The sequence below is a fragment of the Sus scrofa genome, chromosome 2 (assembly GCF_054392235.1).
Source record: "Sus scrofa isolate SSC_HxYL_T2T_F1_AM1 chromosome 2, Sscrofa_HxYL_maternal_Yorkshire_Landrace_v2.0, whole genome shotgun sequence".
NCBI lineage: Eukaryota > Metazoa > Chordata > Mammalia > Artiodactyla > Suidae > Sus > Sus scrofa.
Window position 1 is genome coordinate 81,789,996 of NC_139384.1, and position 23,436 is coordinate 81,813,431.

Sequence of the window (23,436 nt, forward strand, 5' to 3'; positions counted from 1 at the left end):
GTTTCTTCCAGGGAGAAGAAGGTGCTAGAAACACCCAGGACACTCCCAGGAAGTACAGTGGTCAGAGAATCAGAGACTTGATTGATGGTCACTGACTCATGTCACGGGAGGGGAAACAGTGGGAGGCAGGCAGTATCTTGCCTGAGCCTCCCAGCTCACCAGGGTCAGAGCTGTTTCAGGCATGGGTCTCTGTCCCTCTTAGGGATCCAGAACTGGAGTCCTGACCCCTGACTCCTGGCTTGCCCTGCCCCTTTTCTGGCCTCAATGCATTGACACATGAGCTCAGCCATCCTTGGAGGAGATGGATGTGCTGACCAACAACTGGCCTCTCTCCTCTTCCTCCAAACCAGAGAATGAACAAGGACTACGAGGGTGGGGGTGGGGGGTGGGGCTATATACTAATTGCACTATTTAAAAACATGGTTTTTTTTTGTCTTTTTAGGGCCACACCCATGGCATGTGGAAGTTCCCGGGCTAGGGGTCAAATCGGAGCAGCAGCTGCCAGCCTACGCCACAGCCACAGCAATGAAGGATCTGAGCCTCATCTCTGACCTACGTCCCAGCTTACAGCAACCATGGGTCCTTAACTCACTAAGTGAGGCCAAGGATCAAACCCACATCCTCATGGATCTCAGTTGAGTTCTTAACTGAGCCACAATAGGAACTCCTCTTTTCTTTATTCTTGATGCATTGACATCCCGTGGGCTTGCTAATCCTAGAGAGACTGCCCCTCCGAGGACTAGCTAATTCCTAGGGATAGTAAGCAACTGCTTGCGAGCTTGCCTTCCACGTGCAAACCTGCCAATCCAGAACCCACACCCCCATCTACCTCCCTTATCCAGCTCTTACACACCAAGCCAATATTTCCACCCCCACCTCAATTGTCCCAGGACAACTACGGAACATTCCTATAGCCCAGAGCCCCTGAAATTATTCAAATTAGCCAATCCTCAATTTGCTCAAACTTGTCTACCCTGCCTCATCCACCTCTTCCTGTGGAAACCACAAGGGCTCTGGCCCATGCTCTCTCTTTGCTCTTTCTGCCCCCTGACACCCCCCTGGTGCTTCTCCGTGTGGCCCTGAGCCCTCCTCTTGGGAAGTGTGAGTAATAAACTCTTATTTTAGAGGCAGTTGTCTCTGTGTCCCTCACCTTATCATACCTGACTAAAACAAATCCTGGGTACATTTTAAAGCAGGTGAAAGGGAAAGGGGCAGGGTCAAGGGCAAAGGCAGCTGCCTTGCCCTTGGAGCCCTCAGGTGCCTCTGGTGAGAAATTTCCAGGCTAGGCATGTGCTCTAAGGTCTGCTGCGTCCCTGCCCACTGCTGAGCCCTCATGGTCACCATGTGACAGCAGGCCCTTGACTGTGCATGAGCAAGACACACATATGTGTTTAGACTGGTGCATCAGTAAAGCTGTCATTCCTGAGAAAGGGAGATGTTTAAACATTCAGGACACAAAAACTATTTCTCAAAAACCTGCAAACAGGGCCAGGTCACAGATACCCTCTCTTCCCACTCAGGTATGGGCAGCAGGTGACCTGGATTCAAATGTAGGTTGTGGCTCTGCCTTTCTAGAGGAGATAGGGATGATGATGGTGGTGGTGGTTAATAATAATAACAGTTTGAAGGGAGAGCAAGTATCATCCCCGTTTTGTAGAAGTGGACACTGAGGCTCAGAGGGGTGAATCCACCCTCCTAGTGGGTCAGACAGCCAGTCCGGAGAGAGCTGGGATTTGAACTCTGGTGCATGGGACTCCAGTCCCAGAACCTGTGGGACTCTGCCCTTGAAGAGGACACAACCAGGCTGTGCTGGGGTTTGTGTTTGTGTCTGTCCGCTCACCCCCACCGGGACCAGGGGACCTCAGTCTCTGCCGGGACTCTGGCACACAGCAGGTGCTCGGTAAATGCATGTTGAGTGAATAATCAAAATCACATCTGGAGGAATGAAAGCAGAGGGAACGAGATGAGGGAAGTCTGGAATCAAAGGCTTTGTACGCTCCAGAAACCCTTTATGAGAAATATACATTTGGTCTTTGTGCCTGTTTGTCCTGGCATCGATCTCCTAAAACCCTGCAAACTGCTTAGGGGAATAAAGTGCCTTTTTATTTTAGGGCCACACCTGCAGCATATGTCAGTTCCCAGGCTAGGGGTTGAATTGGAGCTGTAGCTGTTAGCCTATGCCACAGCCACAGCAATGCCAGATCTGAAACACACCTGCGACCTACGCCACAACTCACAGCAACATGGGATCCTTAACCCACTGAGCGAGGCCAGGGAATGAACCCACATCCTCATGGATACTAGTTAGGTTTGTTAACTGCTGAGCCATGACGGGAACTCCTCAAGTGTCTTTTTTTATGTCTATGAGGTGACTTTTGGAAAAGGCCCAGGTCACCTAAGGATGGGGTTGGTCCAGGGATCTAATCACTTGATGAGAGGGCAGGTGGGTGGAACGACCACCCCTCAGAGCTAAGGAAAGTGTGGGGCATGGCCTGTGTTTAGCAGGGCTTCCCTCTAGCTGAGGGGGCTGCTGAGGGCATCCCATCCCCACCCCAAGCCCAATGGTTGACTCACTTTGATCTCGATCTGCTCCTCCATCTCCTTGCTCTTCATGGCTGCATATTCCTTCTCCAGCCTGCAGGTGGGAGGGGCAACATGCTCACTGTCCCACCCTGGGGGGCCCCCTTTCTGCCAGCACCCTGGCCACCCAGTACTGACCTCTTCATCTTCTTGGGGTTGTACTTGACCTGGTAAGCCTTGAGGATCAGCTTGTCTGGGCAGCTGTCAAACTGATGGGGGATCACCCTCTGGAAGTACTGTGAGGACACGGCTGGTCACGGACACATGGGCTCTGACAGCCTGGGGCCACCCAAGCCCCTTCTGGGTCCTGCTTCCCTGGAGGGGCCTGGGTGCACCAGGAGGGACAGCCAGAGCCGACCTGCCTGGGGCTTCGCCATGGCCCAAGGGCAGGGCTTAGTCTCTTATGGGCGCTCTGTTGGGGTGTGTGGAGCAAGTGAGTGAGGGTGAGAAGCAGGAATGGTGAGAAGGAGCTGCCTGCAGCCAGGACTTCCATCTGCAGGGGAAAAGTGAGCTCTGGGAGCTCTGAGGGCAAAGGCCCAGGATGGGGTGGGGCTGGAGCCTCAGCACAGGGGACCTTCCCAGAGGAAGTGGGTGACATGCTACTGCCCAAGGGTAGTGAAATAGTTGAAGGGTGGGGAGGAAGCCGGACAGAAAACCCCTCAGTGGTCTGCCTGCTCGCCTGGAACCCCTGGAGCCTCAGCAAAGAGTTAAGTGCAAGCTGCCGGTGGACACAGCTTGCTGCAGTTCGGGGCCAGGCTGGCTCCCGCTTCCCAGCCCAGCTGGCCCCCTCTGGCAGCTGTGGACAATGGATGCCCGTGTTTGCGGACACAACCGTGGCCTTTGTGCATTCTTCCCTGAAGCACCAGCTGGAGGACGCTAGGAGGGGGCGGGGGCCTGCATGATGGAGACACAGCAGGGAGAAGCAGGCGGGGCAGCTGGGGCAGGCCGGGGCGGGGCAGGGTGAGAGCCTGCCCAGACCCCTCCTGTGCCTCACCTGGCCTGGTTAGTGGGGCCGAAACCACACCCAAGGCCTCATGGTTTGGTAGGACTACTATCTGCCGCATTAGGCTCTGGGGATCCTGGAGCTGGGGGCAGGAAGGGAGGGACTCCCAGGGTATGGCCTAGGCCTAGGCCTTCTTCTCTCCTGCTGCTGTACTGCTGGCTCTGGACTGTGTCAGGCAGAGTGCCTCAGGGCCCACCCTAGTCCTTCATGGAGACTTCGGGGGGCAGAGATGATAGGAAAGGATCAGGGTGCTCAGGAACTCCAGGGCTTCCCCATCTCTCAGGAGACCTCCACCGGCCCAGGTGCCCACCCACCCCGGTCCTCCTGGCCCACCTGGGACATCCCCTCCATGTCCAGCTGCATCAGCTCGGTCTGGTTCACCTGGAGCAGGGCGAGGCCCACCCGGAACACGATCTCCAGGCCCTGCAAAGGTGGCGGCGGCAGTGCATCTCTCATCCTGCTCTCCTGGGGTGCTCTCTGACCCCTCCCTGAACCCCAGCCCTTCCTCGGACTGGGCCCTGTTGGGAATTGTTTCCAGCGGGGCCATGAATCACTCCATCCAGAGTGGCCAGGAGAGGAAGCGGTGTGTGGTCCTCACCTCGTACATGAAGATGTCAAAGACACGGGTGGCCACAGGCAGCGGGAATGTGGTCAGGAAGAGCGTAAGGAACCAGGACGAGGCGTACATGGACGTGTGGAAGCTCTGGGAGCGGAAGTGGGTGTTCAGGTCCGGGAGCTGCTCCTGGGGTGGGGGAGGGGGCCACGCGCGGTGAGCAAGGTGCTGGGTACTGCTGTCTGTGCCTGCAGGCTCCCTCCACCCAGTGCCTGCACCTCCAGGGAGCCTTTTCTGGGCTCTGTGTCTGGGTGGGGTGGAAGCACCCCAGAGCTCTAAGTGGTACGAGGCAGGGACATGGGCAGAAGGAATAGCAGCTTGCAGGGCTGGGCGTGCACCCTGGGTGCCAGCCCAGCTGCTCATGGGATCCTCCTCACTGACCTGAGGGAGAGCTCCTGAGGCTCAGGGGGCTGACTGAACTCCCCAAGATCACCCAGGGGGCGGGAGGGGTGATGTGGTGTAAGCCCATGACGGCTCACCCTGTATCTCGTCACTTGCCATGCCGTGCCACCCCCATTATCTGCCCCCTCACCCCCCATGCTTTGTGTTTCATGTCCAGCAGTACTCCAAGGATGCCTGTCTGATTGGCTTGAACTTCAGATTGCTGGGAAGTGACAGAAACTGGGGAGACTGAGGCTGGAGAAAGTGTGGGGACTTCCTGGAGGTCCTTCCCTTGGGGAATAGATCCTCGGGGGCAGTCTCCCGCCTGCCCTGGGCTTCCTCCCAGACTCAGGGGCTCTCTGGTGATGGTCAGCTATTTCGCCATGATCCCACCCAGCCTGGGGTGGGATGGCTCCTTCTCGGAGGGCCTGGGCCCCCTGCTGCTGGCACTACCAGTCCCCTCCTTGTCCTCCAGGCCCAAGGAGGTGGCTCACACAACCAGGCACAACCTGTCACCTGTGGCGCAGAGTGCAGGGCTCCACCTGTGACTGGCTTCTAGAGCAGGCTTGAGTGTGTGTGTGTGTATGTATACACACCGCTCTGCCAGCCAGGAGCGGGGCCCTGCGGGGGCTGCTATCTATAAACGGAGGCGGCTTCAGCTCTCCAGTAATCAGCTCAGGCAGGCAGACAACACTTTCCCTCCTTCCGCCACCACAGGGAGGGGTTGTGGGTGTGTCTGAGAGCTCTGAGAGTTTGGAGCTCGACCCTGACCCCACTGCAAGGGGATCCCCGCTCCTTCCGCCCCGTCACTCAAAGCATCCTTCAGGGCTTCAGGGCAGTGCTCCACGGTCCCTTGGGGAGTAGAGTCCCTTGCTGAGCTGGAACATCTGCATGTGATTTCTCAGGCCTGGAATTTTCAGTCACTCACAGGGGTGGTTGAGCACCCATGGGTGAGGGCTAGCATAGAGGACTGGGTGGGGGCCGCCCTCAGCCTGCTTACCTGCAGCATGTACTCGAACTGGTAGATGCAGAGCCCCAGCTCGGCCATACTGGGCTTGAAGAGCTCCCGCAGGCGGTACTCCTGCATCAGCCGCACGAACACACAGAAGGCCTCCTCCTCGGGCATCTGGGGGGTGGGGTGGGGGTGGGCGGGGGTTGTGAGTGGGGGTGGGGTGGGAGGGGGCGCCCGCTGTTCCTCTGTTTCTGCTCCATTTACTTTTACTGAACTTGGACAGGGCCGGGCTGCCTGGACCCTTCCAGCAAACCTCGGGTAAATATCCTCACCCTGTCTCACTGAGGGGAAAACTCCTGAGGCTGAAGTCACCTGTTGAAGGCCGCCTGGCAGGGAACAGCAGTGCTGGGACTTGACCCCCAGGTCTGGCAGCCTCCAGAGCCCGTGGTGGAGACATCTTCTGGTCCACTCCCAGCTGTCTCCGTTCTCCCCTTCCTAAGTGTGCTGGGTTCTCTGGAGGAAACTCCCAGCCTCGTAAACACCACACTGGCTGACCTATGCCCCCCGCCAGAGGGGGAGCCTGCTCCTTGAGTGCAGGACAGGACAATGGATGGGTCGGGCAGCCAGCCCTCTGTGCTCACCCCCTGGGAGCTTGGCTGAGAGACTGTCAGAGGTCATTGGAGGATGGAGAGGGAGGCTCTGACCCTAGCAGGACCCAGATGGAGGGAACCCTCTGCTTTTGTCCACCTCCCGGGGGCAGAGAGAGCCAGGGTGGGCTGGCCCCAGGCCCCCTACCTGCATGAGGAGCAGGCCCACGATGAAGGCGCTGCCCTGGCAGTAGCCCACCTCGCGGTCCACCAGGGAGTAGGCCTGCAAAGGAACACACACGAGTTTGGGCAGAGTCTCACTGTGGGATCTGTGCTTCTCTGCGCCGGGTGGGGGGCCTCACCTTCATGACGTTGAAGAGGACCTCCTGGCCCAGGCTGTCCTGGCCTTTGAAGAACTCGTGCTCCGGGTAGGTGCGGGCGATGTCCCTGCGGATCAGCTTCTCGCAGGGCGAGGACATCTTGAGCAGCTCTGAGTACTGGTTCTTGACTGGCATGTCCGTGGCGCTGCACAGGAGCTGCCACACAATGGCCCGGAAGTGGTGCGGGATGCCCTTGCGGATCAGCTCCTGGCAACAGGGTTGTGTAGGGGAGAAGCAGGAGGCCAGGCTGGACTCAGTCCCAGCACAGCTTCCCCCCTGGGCCACCCAGCCTGGACTCAGAGATCAGGCTTGCCTGTGGCCCAGAGCATGGCCAAGCCACTGCACCACACCCAGCATCCATGCTGCTGAATGTGCTGCCCCAGCCTGTTGCGGAACAGGGTGGGTGGGAAGCAGCCGAGTGGCTGGGATGCCAGCCCCTCCCTACACTCCCTCCTTCCCACTGCTCCCGCTGCCCCATGGCTCATGCTGGGCCCTGGGCAGACCCTGCCCACCCAGCCCAGCCTTGCTGTCCCGCCACCTTGAGCAGCTTCTCCTTCCTGCGCCGCCATTCCTCCCACTCGTTAGCGATCCGGCCCCACAGGATCCACGTGTCCTCCTCCAAGTGGCTCAGGTTGGAGGAGGCCGAGGAGCTGGACACCAGCGAGGAGCCACTATTCCGCCGGGAGCCATTCATGGAGCGCATGGACTTGGAGTCGGCTTCCAGGAGCCTGGGCAGGGAGGGCCAGTGGAGGTGGGCTGGGCTGAAGGCGCTTCTTGCCCTGGCCCCTCCTGCCCAGGGTCCCAGAGGACACCAGGGATTGGGTCTTAGTTGTTCTTCCTGCATGGCACTTGCAGAGTGACCTTGGCCAGTGCTCTAACCTCTCTGAGCCCTGGTCCTGCTCCCTGGGCCCCTGGAGAGGCTGCCATCGACATGTCGCATCCTGTGCCCAGCCCTGGGCTGAGAAACTTGGGGTCTCCTACCAACTGTATGAGGCAGATTTTGTTAAGATTTATTAAGATTTACAGACAAGGTGCACAGAGAGCAAGCTGCTGGCTGGGGGCACCCAGCTAGCAAGGGGATGTATTAACAACCTGTTTCTGATACTTTGACCTCTGGGGCCTCCCTGACCCCAGAGGGATGAGCCCTCTCAGGTCTAGCAGATTCCCAGAGACAGTCAGGGCCTTGCCTGCCAGGGTGCCTTTCATATGCAAACCAACCAATCCAGAACCCACTGTTATCAGGCTCTTGCACTCTGGGCCACTATCCCTCTGTCCTAATCACCCTGGGGTGGGGTACTAGCCCCTGTGCCCTCAGCTTGTTCAAGTTATGCAAACTAGCCAGTCCCTAACCCTGTTTACATGGCCTCACCATTCTTTCTGGCAGAAACCACAATAATGGCTTGTGTACACATTTTTCTCACTCCTTTTGCCTCTTGACTGGCCCTGGTGCTTCCCCATGTGGCCCGGAATGGCCCAGCATGGAGTGTTACACCCCCCTCCCCCACTTAGGATCTGTGAGTAACAAACTGTCTTTTCTTTTCCTTAGAAAAATTTTTTCTTTCTAGGGCTGCACCTGTGGCATATGGAAGTTCCCAGGCTAGGGGTCGAATCACAGCCACAGCTGCCAGCCTACACCACAGCCACAGCAATGCCAGATTCAAACCACAGCTCACGGTAACAAGGGATTCTTAACCCACTGAGTGGGGCCAGGGATTGAAACTGCATCCCATGGACACTAGTCAGCTTTTTAACCTGCTGAGCCACAATGGGAACTTCCTCTTTTTCTCTCTCTTTTTTTTTTTTTTTTTAGTTAAACATTTAAAAAAAATTATTTTTCATAATTTTTTCCACTATGGTTGTTATAGGATATTGAATATAGTTACCTGTGCTCTATAGCTGGTCCCTGTTGTTTATCCATTCTATACGTAATAGTTTGCATCTGATAATCCCAACCCTCCCCACCCCGCCTCCCCCCAGCAACCACAAGTCTATTCTCTGTGTCTGTGAGTCTGACAAACTGTCTTTTCAATGGCAGTCCTCCCCTGACCTGTTGGCCTTGTTATACCTGCATAATCAAACCTACACTTTAAAACAGGGTGCTAGCCAGAGGGAAAGGCCAACTCCAGAGGCTGAGGCTTTACTCTTCCTTCCAGCAAAGGCTAGATAAGCCACGGCCAGATTCACTGGGCTCCCTGATACCTTGGTCTCCTCATATGAATGGGAGAACCATCTGCTGGGAGGAGATGGAAGATATCCTTGTCAAGCCTCTAGTGGGAGCTGTTACTTTGTCCAGGGCCAGGCCTAGCTCTGGGTATGAGGAGGGTACCCAGGGACTTCTATCTGGGGCCCAGGCTGCACCCCCGAGGCCTTTTCCTGTCCCTTAGGTCTCAACTCACCGGTTCTGTTCTTCAAGCTTGGCCAGCAGCTCCAGCTCATCAGGGCTGAGGTTTTCGGAGTCAGAGGTGGGGGAGCAGGTGGGGGCCGACAGGGCCTCCTGGGATGAGGAGTCGGGGCTCAGAGTGGGGCTCGCCATGGTGGGCAGGCTCATCAGCCTCAAGCAGGACCAAGTCACAGCTCTGTCTGGGGGCCAGAGACATGTGTGGTCAGAATTGGCGCATCCTGTCCCGCCAGCTCTAGACCAGAGAGCCTGCTGCTCACCTGGGAACATTTCCTCACCCTAGGCTTCCCCCCTCTGGTGTGTCCACCTGGTCATCCCCCAATCCCCATGCACCTCAGCCTAGCTGATGTCCTTGCCATCTCCTTCCGCTCTGGGTGCTGGCTACTGGGATTCCTGCTTTTGTAGTCTAGATGCCTGGATGGAGACAGGAGAGCCTGAGCTGTCCCGCTCTCCCTGGGCATGAATGCCAAGTCTCAACTTGATGCCCCTGAGTCTCTAGCAGTGCCAAGGGCCAAGGCTCCCCTTTACTCAGGGTCCCTGCTGGGACCTTAGAGGTATGGATACCCCTGCTTTGGTGGCCCTTCCTGATGGCCTTGGTCCCTGTCCCCGGCTGTGGCCTGTCCTGGGAGCCCTGCCTCAGCATCTGACCTTCCCTGTCTCATCACCCAAAGTGGGCTGCTGGCACAGCCAGAAGCAATTATTCTCTACTGTTAATTGTCTGGGGCTGCCAGTGGCCGGAAGACATGACTCCCCTTGGGCTGGGAAGCCAGGGACACGTCAAAGTGCTGGGAATCTGTGCCCTGGTGGCCGCAGAGTGAGAGCCTGGCCTGCTATGTGCCAGGTGGGTGCCTGCCCATCTCTCCTGTTCCTCCTAAGGATGATCTGGGCCCACCCTCCAGGGGGCTTCAGGGATATTGGCCTCTCCCCTCTGCCGCAGGACAAGCAGCTCAGCACCGTGCTGGAAACAAAGCCTCTGGACTCAAATGGACCAGTGTCTGAAATGTGGCTCCTCCTGGACCCTGCCTGACCTGGCTTTGACAGCTCAGCCACAGAGAGGCCCTCATCCAGTTCCTGGAGCAGGGGGCATCTGCTCCACTAGGCGGCAGGAGGACAGTCACAGGATGAAAGCAGTCCATTTCTCATCTGTTTGGCACCCTGAGGTCACTGGGCACCTTTCCACAGCCCAAGCCAATACCCGGGGGGTCCACAGGTCATCTGGACTTGACCCTGGCCATGCATTTGGTTCTAGTCTCCTTCTACCATGCTGCCCTGGCACGGGGGGGCGGGGGTACCACTTTTCTCTTGCTGTGGGAGGTGGGGGCATCCATAACCTTCCCACCCCAGGATCTGTAGCTCCCCAAGTTTGTTGGGCACCGAGGGCTCTGGCTTTTGGCGAGTGGTACAAACTCTAGGCTCCCACCAGAACTGGAAGAGCTTTTCCTCCCACTGCCTGGCTGGCTAGGGGCCACCTGCCCCAAAGACAGAGCCATGAAATGCCACCCAGCCAGCAGTTAATCATTCCTGAAGCGGGAAGGATGGTGGGGCCACTTCGGGGCTTCCCTCAGAGTCAAAGTCTGTGGCCAGCCGGGGCCAGAGATGGGCTGTGGGCAAGTGCTGACTTGGAAGGCTCTCTCTGGGTGGGGAGGGGCTAGGAAGGCAGCGTGGGTTTCCCGACTTCAGAGCTGGGAGGGGAGGTGGCTGAAGCAAGCATTGGACCCTCATAAGTATAGCTGTGGGGCCTCAGAGAAAAAAAGACCATGTGTGGCCAGGGCTGGGGCTGGGGCCTACTGTCTCCTTGCTGAGCCCAGAGGATCCAAGCCTCAGAAGCATGTTGCCTTCCCCACAACCCCGGCCTACAAAGAGCCCAAGAGCCCAAGAGAATGGTTCAGCTCTGGGTTTCTGATCAAAAGAAATGACTAGGGGCTATCCTCTAGCAGAGTTTGCTCAGATATTTATCACATAGTAATGTGTATTTCATACAAGAAATCAAATTGATTCAATACCCTGGGCTAAAATTTGCAGTCTGAGAGGCAGAAACTTCTGATCCCTCAGGAACTTTCTCTTGACTCATCCCTAGATTCTCTAAATGCTGTCCAGCCCTGGAAGCCATCCTCCTGAGATGTGGACCCAGACACACATTCCTTCACACTCACACACAAACTCACACCCTACTCACTCAGATACACATGCAGACACACACATGTACATTCATACTCACAAACCATCTCACACAAAGATACATTAATGCCGCTTTGCATGCACACGCACACATGATTTGACATACAATGGCACACTTACACACTCAGATGCACATTCATACACTCTCTCACACACCTGCTTGGCTGTGCATGTACACACATGCACACACACTTCCTGCACTGACCAGATCTCCCCATGCCTAAAACCAAGTAGACATGGATGGACACAGGCTTGCTGCCATCCTAGCTCTGTGGGGGGGCCTGTCCCCTCTCTAGACCATTGGGATCCTTACTGGCTCAATTCCTCCTTCCCTGGCGCTTACTGGGGGCCTCAGGGCCAGGCATTGTTCTAGGTATGGGGATGTGGAGTGGAAAGAGGAGTGAGCGTCCACCCTTGCTGGCCCGGCCCCAGAGACGCAAAGACAAGGCAGGTCTCCCAGAGTGTGCAGGGACCATTGGTCCAGCCTCTCCATGCCCCCACCTTCAATGCCCTTTGCTTCTGCTCCACCGCAGCCACCCAAAGGGGGGTCCTGGGCCCTGTAGCGTGGTCAGTGGGCCACCCAACACTGTCCCTGCTGCCACCACTACCCTCCATGCCCCTATGTGGTGGCCCATGGCTTAGGAAGCTGAGCCAAGCTGCAAGGGTGGGAGGAGACCGGCCGTGAGCTGGGTTTGGGGACAGGGGTGAGGGGGAAGGGGTTTGCAGAAAGGCCCAGATGCCAGGGATTCCTCCACCTCCTTTTTCCTCTTCCCCCGCAGTGGTGTTTGGACACTGCTAGCCACGCTCCCCATCTAGTTTATGAGAGGCTGGCCTCGGGGCCTCCTCCTGCCTCTGCCCAGCATGGCACCCCTTCCTCCACAGGCCCTGCCTTGGCCCTGATCCCTCTATGCCCTTGGCAAGCTTGCTCTCAGGAGTTAAATGACCAAAGAGATGTCGGTGATTGTGACACCCTCATCCCGCTCTTCCTTTCTCCTTGGCACTGGTCAAGATTGCCAACTGGCTCCTGAAAGGCTTTGTTCAATTCTGCCACCTTCTGGGTCACTGCTACTTCTGGGCCCCAAGCTGAGCCTGGTATAAGAAATATTTGAGGAATTGAACCCGTCTGCCCATTGATATTTCCTGAATGCTGACCAGGTCCCAGGCACCTCGCTGAAGACTGAGGACTGCTGGGCTTCTGCCTGTCCCGGGGGGGTAGGTACAGACCAGAAAACAATCACTGGAGCCTCCCCCCACCCGGGTCCACATGTGTGGCATATGGAAGTTCCCTGGCTAAGGGTTGAATCCAAGCTACAGCTGCTTGCCTACACCATAGCCACAGCAACGCCAGATATGAGCCGCGTCTGCAAACTACACCACAGCTCACAGGAACACCTGATCCTTAATCCACTGAGCAGGGCCAGGGATGGAACCCACATCCTCATGGATGCTAGCCAGCTTCGTTTCTGCTGAGCCACAACAGGAACTCCTCACCTGATCTTTCTATTATAGATTGAGGAAAACTCATGGAATAAAGAGAGAATGGAAAACAGTTTGGTAGTTTCTTGAAAAGGTAAGCAAAGAGTTACCTAGACATTTTGCTTCTAGGCATCTACCTAAGAGTATGGAAAATCTACATCCATATGGGAATTTGTAACAATCATTCACGGAAGCACTCTTCACAATAGCTAAAGAATGAAACAACCCAAATGTCCATTGATGGGTGAATGGATAAATAAAATGTGGTCCATCCATACAGTGGAATAATAATCAGCCCTAAAAAAGTAGGAAACCCATGTGCGTTACAACAGGGATGAGCCTCAAAAACGTGGTGTTCAGTGAGAGAAGTCAGACACAAAAGATCACAAGTGATGTGATTCCATTTACGTGAAACATCCAGAATAGGTACCTCTAGAGGGACAGAAGGTCAATTAGTGGTTGCCAAAGGCTGGGGCCTGGGGGGTGGGAAGAACTGGGGAAACTGCTTCCAGAATTTCTTTTCGGAGTCACCAAATGTTCTGGAATTAGACAGTTGCCCAGCTTTGTGAATATAAAACCAACTGGGGAGTCCCCTGGTGGCTTAGTGGGTAAAGGATCCAGCATTGTTACTGCCATGGCTTGAGTTACTGCTATGGCATGAGTTTGATCCCTGGCCTGGGAACTTCTGCATACCGCAGGCACAGCCAAAAAAACAAAACCAAAACAAAACAAAAACAACCCACTGAACTGTTCACTTTCAAAGGGTGAATTTTTATGTGAGTATCTCTGAAAAAAGGTGATAAGGGATGGGTCACTGGCAGAGGAACCCTAGTGCGGAAGCAGGTGGGGAGGGAGTGGCTGGAGGGTTCTGAAGGCGCCAGACCCCCTCCAGGCCTTGTGGGCTCAGGCAGGAGTCTGGCTGGGCTGGCGCTTTATTTATTTATTTATTTATTTATTTATTTACCCACAGCATATGGAGGTTCCCAGGCTAGGGGTCAAATTGGAGCTGTTGTTGCCAGCCTACGCCACAGCCACAGTGATGCCAGATCCAAGCCAGATCCAGATCCACGGCTCATGGCAACGCCACATCCTTAACCCACTGAGCGAGGCCAGGGATCAAACCTGCATCCTCATGGATGTTAGTCAGATTTGTTTTGCTGAGCCACGATGGGAACTCCTGGTTGGCATTTTAGGAAGACCCTCCTGGCTCTTCAAACTCAACGTTCTCTTGTCTTAAGCTGGCCCCTCCTCCTGCTGCAGGTAGGCCTGCCTGGGTCTGGAGGATCCTGCTGCTACCCTCCTGGGCTTGCCTGAAACCGCTGAGCCATTCCCTACTTTGAGATGGAGCTCAAATGTTTCCACACAGCACATGTAGGCCTGCCAGCCTCGCCTCCTCCAGCATTCCAGCCCTACCACACTCAGCCCACCAGAAGCACCTAACTCTTCTTGTATCTTTGTATATGCTGTTCCTCTGACTGGAAAGGCATTCTCAAAGGCCTCATCTGAGTATTTTTTTCTGTGAAATCTTTCCTGCACCACACCGCCCCTTGCCACCCACCCACCCACCCTTGCCGCCGGTGTGCTGCTTCCCTTCTCTCCTCTCTTTCCCTGAAAATACCTACCTCTGTAGCTCAGCCCAAGACACATTCCTTCTATACTTGCCTGCCTACCCTACTGGGTTGTGAATGTTCTGGGGACAAGGACCTGTCTTCTTCGTTTTCTCCCCTAAGGCCCTAATGCAGCATCTGGCTGTTGGCAGGTGCACAATCAATGCCTGCTGAATAAATGAAGACTAAAATCTCTGTGCTGCTCAGCCAGGGGATCAAGGTCAATACATCAGTGGTTAAGTCACGGTGAGAGCATGTGCCCTTGATATGATGACATGAGAAAGGCACTTTGTCTCTGTCTTTCTCCCCAAGACAATGGGAAAAACAGGTGACAAATCCAGATTAGGAGACACTTTAGGAAATTCCTGACTAGTCCTCTCCAAACTGTCCAAGTCACCCAAAACAAGGAAAGCCTAAAAAATTGTCCCATCTAAGGGGAACCTAAGAAGATATGATGATGACAAAATGTCATGTGGGATCCAGGGAGAGGTCCTGGGACATAAAAAGGACATGAGGGAAAAACTAAGGAGAGCTGAATAAAGTATGGACTTTAGTTAATAAAAATAATGTATTAATATTGGTCCATTAATTACAACAAATGTACCAGATTAACCTACAATATTACTAATGGGGAACCAGTGTGGGTGTGTGTTCTTTCTGTACTAGCTTCTCAATTTTTCTGTAAACCTAAAACTGTTTTAAAAGCTAAAATCTATTTTTTTGGGGAGAGGGGCGCTCCTGCAGCATGCAGAAGTTCCTGGGCCAGGGATTAAACCCAAGACACAGCAGCAACCTGAGCTGCTGCAGTGACAATGCCAGATCCTTAACCTGCTGAGCAACATGGGAACTCTTGAAGCCTTTTTAAAATAAATTTTTAAAAAAGAAGATTCTTTACCAATGTAGACAGAAAAGTAAAGGGCAGCTATAACACACAAGAGGTGCCCTGGCAAAGCAGAGGGTCACTCCCAGGGTCTCCCAATGAGGCTAGAAGGGAAGAAGCACTTGCACTTGGATTTCTGACTCCAGAGCCTCTGCCCTAAATTGATCCAATAAGTGGTCACTCTGTATTCTCTGACTTTAGAAATAATAAATGCAAAACACCGAGAGTAGTGGGCCCTCAGTAAACGACAGTCATTAGTTTTCAATAGGGAGAGTACATGTACCATCTTTCAGAGGCAGGAAGAAAGAGCCCAAATTTCCTTTGATTTTGGTTTTCTTTCTTTCCTTTTTTTTGTCTTCTTAGGGCTGCACCCACGGCATATGGAGGTTTCCAGGCTAGAGGTCGAATTGGAGCTCTAGCTGCTGGCCTACACCACAGCCACAGCAACACCAGATCCGAGCTGTGCCTGTGATGACACCACAGCTCAGGGCAATGCCGGATCCTTAACCCCCTGAGAGAGGCCAGGAATCGAACCTACATCCTCATGGATACTAGCGGGTTCATTAACCACTGAGCCATAATGGGAACTCCTGATTTTGGTTTTCTACCTGTCTCCCCTGCTCCCACCCCAGCTTCTGGCCCTCCACCTCTAACGATTATGAAAACACAGAGTCCTTCCTTCCTTCCTTCCTTCCTTCCTTCCTTCCTTCCTTCCTTCCTTCCTTCCTTCCTTTCTTTCTTTCTTTCTTTTTTCTTTCTTTCTTTCTTTCTTTCTTTTTTAAGGGCCACACACTTTTTTTCAAGTGTGAGTAGGCAAAACCAGGCTAGGGGTCAAATCAGAGTTGCAGCTGCGGGTCTACACCACAGCCACAGCAATGTGGATCTAAGCCTTATCTTCCACCTACACCACAGCTCACAGCAACACCAGATCCTTAACCCACTGAGCGAGGCCAGGGATCGAACCTGCATCCTCATGGATACTAGTCAGATTTGTTTCTGCAGAGCCACAAAGGGAACTTCCACAGTCATTTCTGAATCTGAGTCCTTAAAGGATGTCACATAACCCCATCTGTCCAGCCAGCAGACCACCATGGTCCTGCCTGACCTCAACTCCTGGGGAAACAGCCTGGCGTCTCAGGTCCTCTCCCTTGGCAATGGGGTGGGCATTTGGTGGGTGAGCTCCCCCTTGGATAACAAGGACAGCAGTTGGAATTCAGAAGTCACTGCCTGCCCTCCTCTCATCCCCGGTTCTAGCTGCTCCTTTGTGCCAGGCGGAATTTTCCACATCCGCATACCTTCCACCATGGCTGTGTGTGGATAACTGACCTTGGCTCTCTGGGCTTTCCAGGAGGACTTTGGGGTTCAAATCCGTTCTCTGCTATTTTCTATCTTTCTGATCTGGGTATGAGACACTTTGCCTCAGTTTCCTCATAGGTAAACAGGGCTAAATTAGAGTATTTCCTCATAGGTTTTGTTGGAAGGAATATATGAGCTAAAACCTGTGGACCTCCATAAATATTATATTCCCCATAAAATGTATTCCCTGCTGGATGGCAAGTTCCACAAGGGCAGGGGCTGTCTAGCCCACCACAGGATCCTCAGTGTCTAGTGCACCATCAGGCACTAGAATAAACAAACCTCTCCTCAGCAGGCACACTCCTTACAGGGTGGCCCTGTTTAAATATTAAACACAGTAAGACGATAATCATCCTTATTGGTAATAATAGCAGCAGCACCAAATACCCTCAGGCTAAAATCTTAGGGGTGGACCCTTATGATCTGTGGGTTCTCTTCTGACCTCAAAAAAAGTTTCCTTCCTTGCAGGTCACCAGCTACTTTCTGCCACCATAACAGGCTCATTCCTGGCAATGTCTCCTTTCTCTATATTTCAGTGTCTCTGGGAATGACAAAGGAAAAAATGTAAAGCCCTTGTAAGCCTTCCAGGGAGAGGTGGATAAGAGAAGAGGCATCTTATAACGGCTCTCGGCTCTTAAAGACAAGATGGCATCTTTCCTGCTGCAAAGGCTGGCTGGACCAGGTGTGGGGATAAGGTGGGTCTGCCCTGCCTGTGGGACCTCTCCAATCAGATGGACCCGGCCTCTCTCTGCAGAAGAGATCTAGGACCTCTTTCAGAAGTGTGTCAGTAGGCAAAACACACACACACACACACACACACACACACACACAGAGTTCCCTGGTGGCCTAGAGGTTAAGGATCTAGTGTTGTCACTGTTGGCTCGGGTCACTGCTGTGGCCCAGGAACTTCCACGTGCCCAGGAACTTCCACGTGCCAAGGCTGCATGTGGGTGAGGAGTTCCCTCTGTGTGGCACAGTGGGTTAGGAATCTGACTGCAGTGGCTTAGGTCACTGCGGAGGTAAGGGTTTGATCCCCAGCCTGGCACAGTGAGTTAAAGCATCTGCATGGCCACAGCTATGGCTCAGATTCAATCCCTGGCCTGGAAACTTCCATATGCTGTGGATGTGGCCTCAAAAAAAAAAAAAAAAAAAAAAAAAAAAAAAAAAAAAAAAAAAAAAGTGGGTGAGTAGGAAAGACTTATCAGCTGCTAAAACAAACCAAGTATATATACATATATATTTTGTCTTTTTTGCCATTTCTTGGGCCGCTCCTGCAGCATATGGAGGTTCCCAGACTAGGGGTCGAATTGGAGCTGTAGCCGCCGGCCTACGCCACAACCATAGCAACACGGGATGCAAGGAGCGTCTGCAACGTACACCACAGCTCATGGCAACACCGGATCCTTAACCCACTGACTGAGGCCAGGGATCGAACCTGCAACCTCATGGTTCCTAGTCGGATTTGTTAACCACTGAGCCACAACAGGAACTCCTAAAACCATCCAAGTATTTACTGAGCATTCGCTATGTGCCCTGTACTCACCAATGACTCAACCATGAAGAACCGACATGCGCCCTGGCCTTTTGGGTCTCGCAGGCTGGTGTGGGAGACAGCCCTCAATGAAACAATCTCACAAACAGAGCACAGCAGGCTGAGAAATGAATGAAAAGTACGGGCGAGGTGTGCCAACATGCCCCTTGGATCTCCCAGGAAGGGAGCAAGCTCTTCCTCAGCCCAGGCGAGTCAGTTAGCTCCCTAACCTCCCTCTTGCCCTCTGTTTGGCTTCTAGAGCCCGCGTGCCACCCATGTCCCAGGCAGGGTGGGGTTTGCTGCCTTTCCAAGTTCAGCCCCCAATACCGATCCTTTATGAGGAAGCATCCTGCAGCGTGTGCATTGTAGATTGCGTTTGGGGCATGAAGGTTGATAGGAAGAAACCCATCAAATGAGGCGCACTTTCCAACATGTACCACACTTGCTCCTGCTGCCTGGGCCCCTGTCCAAGCGCCTCGGCTGCCTGGAACAGCCTTCCCTGCCACGCCTGCCTGGAGAGCTCCTCTCTCAGCCCATACGTCATCCCTGCTCCACCTCCCCTGATGCTCCAGGGATGCGCAGGGCCCTTTGCTCTGTTCTCATGGCATGCTGTACATTAATCTGTCTCCCGCTTCCACACAGGACGTGATGCTGAGGAACGGGCAGTTCCTCTGGGTTGTTTGCAGGGTTAAATGAGATAATACGTAAATGGGGCCTAGCTTGCAGCACGATCTGCTCAGCGTGCCCTCCTGGTTTAAGCTCTTGTCTCCTGATGTTGAGAGGGTCTCTAGATGTAGGGCAGGGGCCACACCTGACATTCCTTCGTCCCCCAGCCTCCTCACTGGCTTCCCCATATGTGGTGGGGGCCTCACCTGGAATAACCAGCACCTACATTCTGTAAGAGGAAATTGAGATCATGATCCTTTGTGCCCCTTGCATGATCAAAAGCACATACACAGGGGCACGGACCTGGACCCCAGGTCTAGGGTAAAAGGTCACTGATATGGTTCATAAGCCCTCCCTGGGAGCCTGCTTGTATTTTCCTAAGGAGTTCACAGTCTACCTCTGGGAGCCTTCTGACCCCACCACATCTGCATAAAGTCCCCCCTGGGGAGGCTGTGGAGTTTGTTTCCTGCATGCCTCGTGACCTTCAGGAATGAATCTCCTTGTTCCCTCCTCCCTGCAGCACGTGGGGTGTGGGCACTGCCAGCAAGCAGGCCCCTGACTACCCTCTGTCCCCCTGGGAGGTCTCTGTGTGGCCACAAATCCCACAACAGACCATCTCTCAAATTGGCTTCCTGAGGTACAGCTCAGCCATGGAAAGGCAGCCATTACCTGCTGAGGCATCAGCTAATTACAACCAGGGGTCCAGGCTGGCCAGTGACTTTGCCAGCATCCAGAGATGGGCAACTGCCCTCCTGGACCCTACTGACCCCTTCCATGTGATGCTCAGGGGACATTCAGGGCCAGGGCCTAACCTTGATGGCTCCCCTGAGGTACAAAGTGCTGGTCTCAGGACTTCTCTCCCCATTTTCCAGATGGGTAAATTGAGGCCCCAAGCCAAGATGCACTTTCCCCCAGAGCCATCCAGCATCCACTGGGGAATATCCACAAAGAAGCCTGGGCTTGTTTCTCTGGGGTTTCCCAGGCACGTTGATATTAGCCAAAGGAGTCCAGACAGGCAGCACTGATCTGGATTCCCCTCAGGCGGGACCTGGGGCTTCTCCTCACTCCTTGTGGTCCTGGCAGTACTGTCTCGCCAGTTCTGTGATCTGCTTTCCTCTCTGCCTTGCCTTGTCTCTGTGCCAGGGCCAAACCACCTGCAGTCGAGCACAGAAGCCCAGGGGAGCCCACAGGTTGGACCTGAGGGCGAGGGCTGTGGAGGGAACAGGACGGGCAGGAAGAGCCAGAACACCTGGGAAGACTCACGGACTCGGGTTTTCCAGCTCCATCCCAGCCGGGCTGAGGGAAAAGACCAAGCCGACTACTCACTCGGGTTCCACCCGAGCCTCTTCAGCACATTTTTCCCTTCTGGAAATATTCCTTAACAAAGAGCTGTCAGCTTCTGGCAGGCCCAAACCCAGCCCCACCGGGTCCCAGATGCCAGGATAGAAGGAAGCTGTTTCATTTTGGCATGATACGCTGGTCGTGGGTGAAAGAGCTCCCGTGGCTGTCAGGGGCTGTCCCTGGGTAGCAGTGCTGGCCCTGCCATCTGAGGCTAGCGGGAGTGATGGGGTTAGGATGCTGGTCCTACCCGTCTGGTCAGACTCCAAGACCGGGGCCAGGAGCAGTCTGTACCCCCAGCCCTCTACCAGGGGTGGCATAAATCAGGAGGCAGACAGTGGTTCTTTTGGGGACACTGGTGTAGGAGGGAGAATGAGCATCCTTCCTTTTGAAGAAGGGCAAAGTGGTGAGAAATAGACAAGGGGGAAGAGGCCTAGGGCAGGTGTCCACCAGGGTACTGGGAGATTCTGGGTCACTCTGCCACCTCCAGGACCCCAGAGAGGGAGTGGGCTAGGGAGGTTGGTGTGTTGGGAAGGCTGGGTAGCTGCCTGAGTCTCTGCCTGAGCTGGGAGCTCTTGGTCCAAGGAGGAGGCATGCTAAAGCGCTGAAGAGCCCTGTGAATGTGGGTGTGTTGGGAGAGGGTCCCAGTTGCCTGGGTCTGTGTTGAGGATAAAAGTGTCTGACCCTGTGTGTGTGTGTCCATGTCAGGGGCTCCTGAATGTCTGTGTGTGAGGGGTCCAGGGTCTGTCCGTATGAGTTGTTGGGGGTATATGGGTACTGATTTGTTGGGTCCCAGGTGTGTGTGGCATGCGCACACCTGAATGTGTGAGTGGGGCCCTCTGAAAGGTGTGTGTCCTTAGGTGGGGGAGGGGGTTCAGAACATCTGTAGGGAGGTCCTGAGCATGAGGTGAAGGTGGATTTTCAGGAAGCAGTGATCAAGACAAGTCAAGATCAGGGCTGTATGTGGAGCTATTGGAGTGTGCTGAAAGACCCCAGGAGTGGCTTTCAGGGGTGCCCTTGGCCATGGGGCTGCTGGGAGTGGCAGATGGGCAATCAGGCTGAGGTGAGGCCTGTGAGCAGAAATCCTGATTTACAGAGACTGGAGAGGGGGGTCCTGTGGGGTCAGAAGGCTCCAAGGCTGGTATCCTTGGGGATGGGGGTACGTCTGAGCCCAGAGATAGGATGTGAAGTGAGGGGAGGGACGGCGTGGCAAGGGGGTCTACAGATGAGAGGGGAACCTGAGGGGTTGGGACAGAGGGAGGGCGGGGGTCCTCCGCTTCCTGGAGGGCGCTTGTAGGGGGCGGGTCTGCGGGGTGGGGGCAGAGGGAGCCCTGAAGAGACCGGGAAGGGGTCCTGAGGGTCAGTAGAGAGGGTGGTCAGGGGTTACGGGCCCGAGGAAGCTTCTGGGGAGGGGGCTGCGCCGCGGAGGAGGACGCCCGGAGGTGTCGGAGGTGTCGGGGAAGGGCCCCTGAGGGTCGGGAAGCGTCGGGAACGAGGGTGGGCAGGGGCCGGGGCCCGAGGTTGACGGCCAGGGTCCGTGCTAGGAGTGCCAAGGGGTCCCAGCGCGGGTTCTGGGGAGAGGGGGCCCTGAGTCCCGATCTTGCCCGGCCCCCGCGGGCCGCAGCGCGGAGCCGCGGGCCTGAGAAGGCGCCTGGGAGGCCTGGCCCGCGCCGCCTACCTACCTGCGCCGAGCGCGCCGCCATCGCCGTGCCGAGCCTAGCCGTCCCCGGCCGCGCCGCCGGATCCCCGCCGCGCCGCTCACCCCGCAGCCCCGGCCCGGCCCCTTCAGCCGCCCCCCGGGACCGCGGCCGCCGCCGGCTCCGCCGCTGCCATTTCACCCGCTGACAGGAGCCGCTGCCCCACCCCCGAGGCCCAGTCAGCCAATTCGCCGCCCCAAGGAACTCCGGCTCCGCCCATTGGCCAGGAGTGACGGTGTTCCTGGCCAATCCGTGCACATTCCGTAAGGAGGGCCCTGGCTACGGCCAGAAGGTTGACTCCTTTAAGGAGAGAAGCGAATTAAACTTAGGGAAGCAGTGAGGGACGGGTGGTTTTGCCTATCGGAATGTGGAATCCTGGTGATCAACACATGGCAGGGCCAATAGCGAGGAGAGAGGGGTGTGTCTCTGAGGGAAGGCTGAGTCCCTAAGGAACCCCAGACAGGGGCAGGCAAGCGTTTGGGTCTAAGCCCCGCCCAGAACCGGGCTTTTTGGCCCAATAACGAGACGTCCTGGGACGGCCATTATTATCTGCCCCTCAAACCTTGGCCATGGCAACTGTTGGGCCTCTATAAAGAAGAATGACACCCAGGGAGCCAATGACACTGAAGGAGGGCGGTGAAGGGACGCTCTCTGGCCAATGAGTTCGTGAGATTGATCTGAGGTTGGCCTCCGGGGCGGTGGGGCTTGGGGCTTGAGGCTTGGAGTGAATGAAATAGGGGCGGGGCTGAGAGGGGCGTGGCCTAGATCATCGTTGGGGCGGGGGCAGATAAGGTAGAGGCTAAAGGGTTGGGTCCGGGAAGGGGGGTTGCCAGAAATCCCTAAGGCGGCGGGGAGGTGGTGGGACTGCAGCTTCACTAACTCCAACTCGGTGCTAGCGGTGGGGCTTTTGGGGTTGGGGTGTCACACCAAAGACTCAGGCAGGTCCCCTGCCCTCGTCTAGTCAGGGTTAAGTATATTCTCTGAGGCTGAGAATCTTGTTCCCGCATTAAACTCTGAGCACGCTTTTATCCTTGCTTGGGACACGGCCCTCCCATCCCCCACCCCATCTAGACGGGGTGTGTGTGGAATGCAGGACCTAGGTCAGGTCTCCTCGGGATCCCCAGCGTTTCTGAGAAGGGGCCCAGCCCATGGGAACTGCTTGTAACTGATGAATGAGCGAATGGCAGGCCAAGACCCTATCAACAGGAAAAGGAAGTTTAGGGGACGATCAAAACAGGCTGGCCCCTTGTGGGGCATTAGAAGCAGTTACTGATAGCCGGCAAGACTTAGCAAAAATGACACATTTCCACCTGTCACAGAAGAGAGAGTGACACGGTAAGTTCACAATGGAGGCTGGAAGTGGGGAGACGGACATGGAAACGAGAGGGCTGGAACCCAGAGTGGGGAGTGTCAGGACCTTCTGAGGTTTGAGGTCTCAACCTTCTAAATAGTGGGTAGGGGGGGTTCTTCTGGTTTGGGGAACAATGAATGACACCCAGCCACATTCCCTGCCTCTGTCCATCTGTCGCTGCATCTTTCTACACTCTGTACCATCTACAGTGTGTCTGTCTCCTCTCTCTGTCCCTGTTTCCTCTCTTAATATGTCTACCTACACCTTCTCTGCCCCTGTCTACACTCCCTCTCCCTATGTCTTCCTTCCCTCCCTCTCTCTTACTATCTACACTGCATCTATTAAAATTCTGTAACTGCAAAGAAAAGCCTCAAAACATATTTCTAAAAACTTGGTGGTAAAAATAAATATAATGCATTCCTTCTCTCCCACATGCCCATATCCCCAATATCCTATTATTAT

At 55.0% G+C, this 23,436-nt stretch overlaps 1 protein-coding gene across 37 annotated transcripts in view; it reads right to left on the reverse strand.

Annotated features, from left to right (window-relative positions):
* EVI5L (ecotropic viral integration site 5 like) overlaps positions 1-21,787 on the reverse strand; it is a 33,198-nt gene extending 11,411 nt beyond the window's left edge. For 14 of the 37 annotated variants that reach the window (XM_021083907.2, XM_021083905.2, XM_021083906.2 and 11 more), the window contains exons 1-10: positions 21,609-21,787; positions 8,893-9,076; positions 7,035-7,224; positions 6,479-6,703; positions 6,325-6,399; positions 5,578-5,703; positions 4,182-4,325; positions 3,917-4,006; positions 2,719-2,816; positions 2,575-2,635 (exon numbers count right to left, since the gene is read on the reverse strand). In XM_021083907.2, coding sequence (XP_020939566.1) covers positions 2,575-2,635; positions 2,719-2,816; positions 3,917-4,006; positions 4,182-4,325; positions 5,578-5,703; positions 6,325-6,399; positions 6,479-6,703; positions 7,035-7,224; positions 8,893-9,044 — 1,161 coding nt within the window. In that variant the 5' untranslated portion in view covers positions 9,045-9,076; positions 21,609-21,787. Of the gene's footprint in view, positions 1-670; positions 1,936-2,574; positions 2,636-2,718; positions 2,817-3,916; positions 4,007-4,181; positions 4,326-5,577; positions 5,704-6,324; positions 6,400-6,478; positions 6,704-7,034; positions 7,225-8,892; positions 9,077-9,227; positions 9,540-21,608 lie in introns of those variants that run through there. The other 23 variants (XM_085013046.1, XM_085013043.1, XM_085013034.1 and 20 more) reach the window with 4 other exon arrangements.
* Between the last annotated feature and the right edge of the window lie 1,649 nt (positions 21,788-23,436).